The sequence below is a fragment of the Volvox carteri genome (assembly GCF_000143455.1).
Source record: "Volvox carteri f. nagariensis unplaced genomic scaffold VOLCAscaffold_50, whole genome shotgun sequence".
Taxonomy (NCBI): Eukaryota; Viridiplantae; Chlorophyta; class Chlorophyceae; order Chlamydomonadales; family Volvocaceae; genus Volvox; species Volvox carteri.
Window position 1 is genome coordinate 242,918 of NW_003307593.1, and position 1,898 is coordinate 244,815.

Below are 1,898 nucleotides of genomic sequence, written 5' to 3' on the forward strand. Positions count from 1 at the left end.
CCACGTGGGACGTCGTACTTCCGACGTCTGCTCCGGCCGCAAGTGTCGTACTCGCAGGGCCGGCAGAAATGGCACACAGCCGGAATGCCGCTCCAGATAGGGCTTCTGCTACTGCCGCTAATACCGGTGCTACAGCTGCTTCGCTTTAACAGCCCCTGACTGGAAAGCAGTAGCCGTCGCGGTGGCAGCAGCAACAGCGGCTGCAATGGCGGCTTTGGGATCTGCAGTCGCCGCCGCCGCCGACCAATCGGTGTTCGTACGGCCCCCTGGCGGCGCAACCTACTGGGGTGTTGCAGGCTCTGGTGATGTGGACTGGGGGTTGCCGGCGGCGGCTGCAGGCCATGCGCGTCCGTAGTACAGGGAGCTGGGCTGGTGGCCGCCCACCACCAGCGGCGGCGACGGCGACGGCGGCGGCGGCGGCGGTACGTGCAACGCCAGCGCCCTGCCGCCAGCGACACCACCCCCGGTCGAGCCAAACATGGGAATCGTAAGCGCACCACCGCCGCTGCCGGGGTGTGCAACTGCAGTCGCCTCTGCCGCCGTCGCCACGGCGGTCATCCCGCCGCCGCCGCCGCCGCCGTTTCCCCCCACTCCACTCGTTGCCGCCGGGGTGTGCCTTAGAGTCCCCGCGCCGCTGGGCCTCTGGTAGAGCTGTTGCGGCGGCTGATACACGTAGAACGGCGCATGACTTGGCGGCGCTTGACTTGGCTGCTGCTGCTGCTGCACCGCCGCCGCCGCCGCCACCACATCAGTGTCGCCATTGGCTGCTGCTCTGGCAGCTGCCGCTGCGGCCGCTACCGCCGCTACCGCCGACGGCTGCGGCCACATGCCCTGTATCGCCGTCTCCGTAGCGCATCTTGACGGGAGGCGCCGGCGGCTGGCAACGGCGGTAGCGGCGGCGGCAGTAGCAGGCCTGACGCTGCCGACGCTGCTGCTGATGCCGACGCCGCGCCCGTGGCCGTGGCCGCGCAGCCAGTTTCCCGAGTCGCCTGCCGCCTCCAGGAGCGCCTCCAGCTCCGTGACCAGTTGGAGGGCGGTGGGGCGGCTTCCTGGCTGCTCGTGCCAGCAGCGCTGAGCCAGGTCCCTGGGGGGAGGACGTGTATGTGTGTATGTGTGTCCGTGTGTATGTGTGTATGCGTGTATGTGTGTATGTGTGTATGTGTGTATGTGTGTATGTGTGTATGTGTGTATGTGTGTATGTGTGTATGTGTGTATGTGTGTATGTGTGTATGTGTGTATGTGTGTCCGTGTGTATGTGTGTCCGTGTGTATGTGTGTGTAGTGTGTATGTGTGTCACACACACGTATCCCTTCAGCCCCACACTACACATGTGCACATACATCCAGGCCCGCCTGCCATTATGCCGTCGATACCGCGTCCTTTCGTCTGTATGTATGCCCCGGCACCCACCAGCACCACCTCAAAGCATAAAGGCTCCTCTTTTTCCTCTGGTTTCCTTAATTCATCTTTCCGTACCTTTTCCGTACTTCATCGCTGCCCTCGTACTTCCCCCCTGGCGATTTTTCTTTCTTCACCTCTTTTTTTCTTTCCCTTCCTCCTGACTAACGACCGTCGCGCGTGCGCACACGCACGGTTTCTCAGTCAAACATTTGCTTCCACGGTTGCGGCCCTCCCCCCCGCCTTTTGTCAGTTCTAGCCACCTCGTCGCCCTTCGGCACTTTTCATGACTCTTCTGATCAACATCGATCTTTTGAAAACACCACCTACGTTTCTACAGTTTCAATGGAAATTTCCATCACCTCGCTGGCTGGCGACGTCGGAGCTCGTTTCGGTACGGAGTGTTCTTTGCTTGTGTTATTTTACCACCATCGGTATTATCTACCTCATCATCTCGGCACGCAAGATCATTAATACACAAAACACACATCCAAACACAT

General features: G+C 61.0%; 1 protein-coding gene across 1 annotated transcript in view; it reads right to left on the reverse strand.

Annotated features, from left to right (window-relative positions):
* Positions 1-279: 279 nt before the first annotated feature.
* The window catches only part of VOLCADRAFT_96179 (uncharacterized protein), a gene marked incomplete at both ends in the record, with an annotated part of 13,228 nt that continues 11,609 nt past the window's right edge, over positions 280-1,898 (reverse strand). Inside the window, 2 exons of the mRNA XM_002955283.1 lie at positions 280-663; positions 919-1,071. Of these exons, the coding sequence (XP_002955329.1) occupies positions 280-663; positions 919-1,071 (537 nt within the window). The remainder of the gene's footprint in view (positions 664-918; positions 1,072-1,898) is intronic.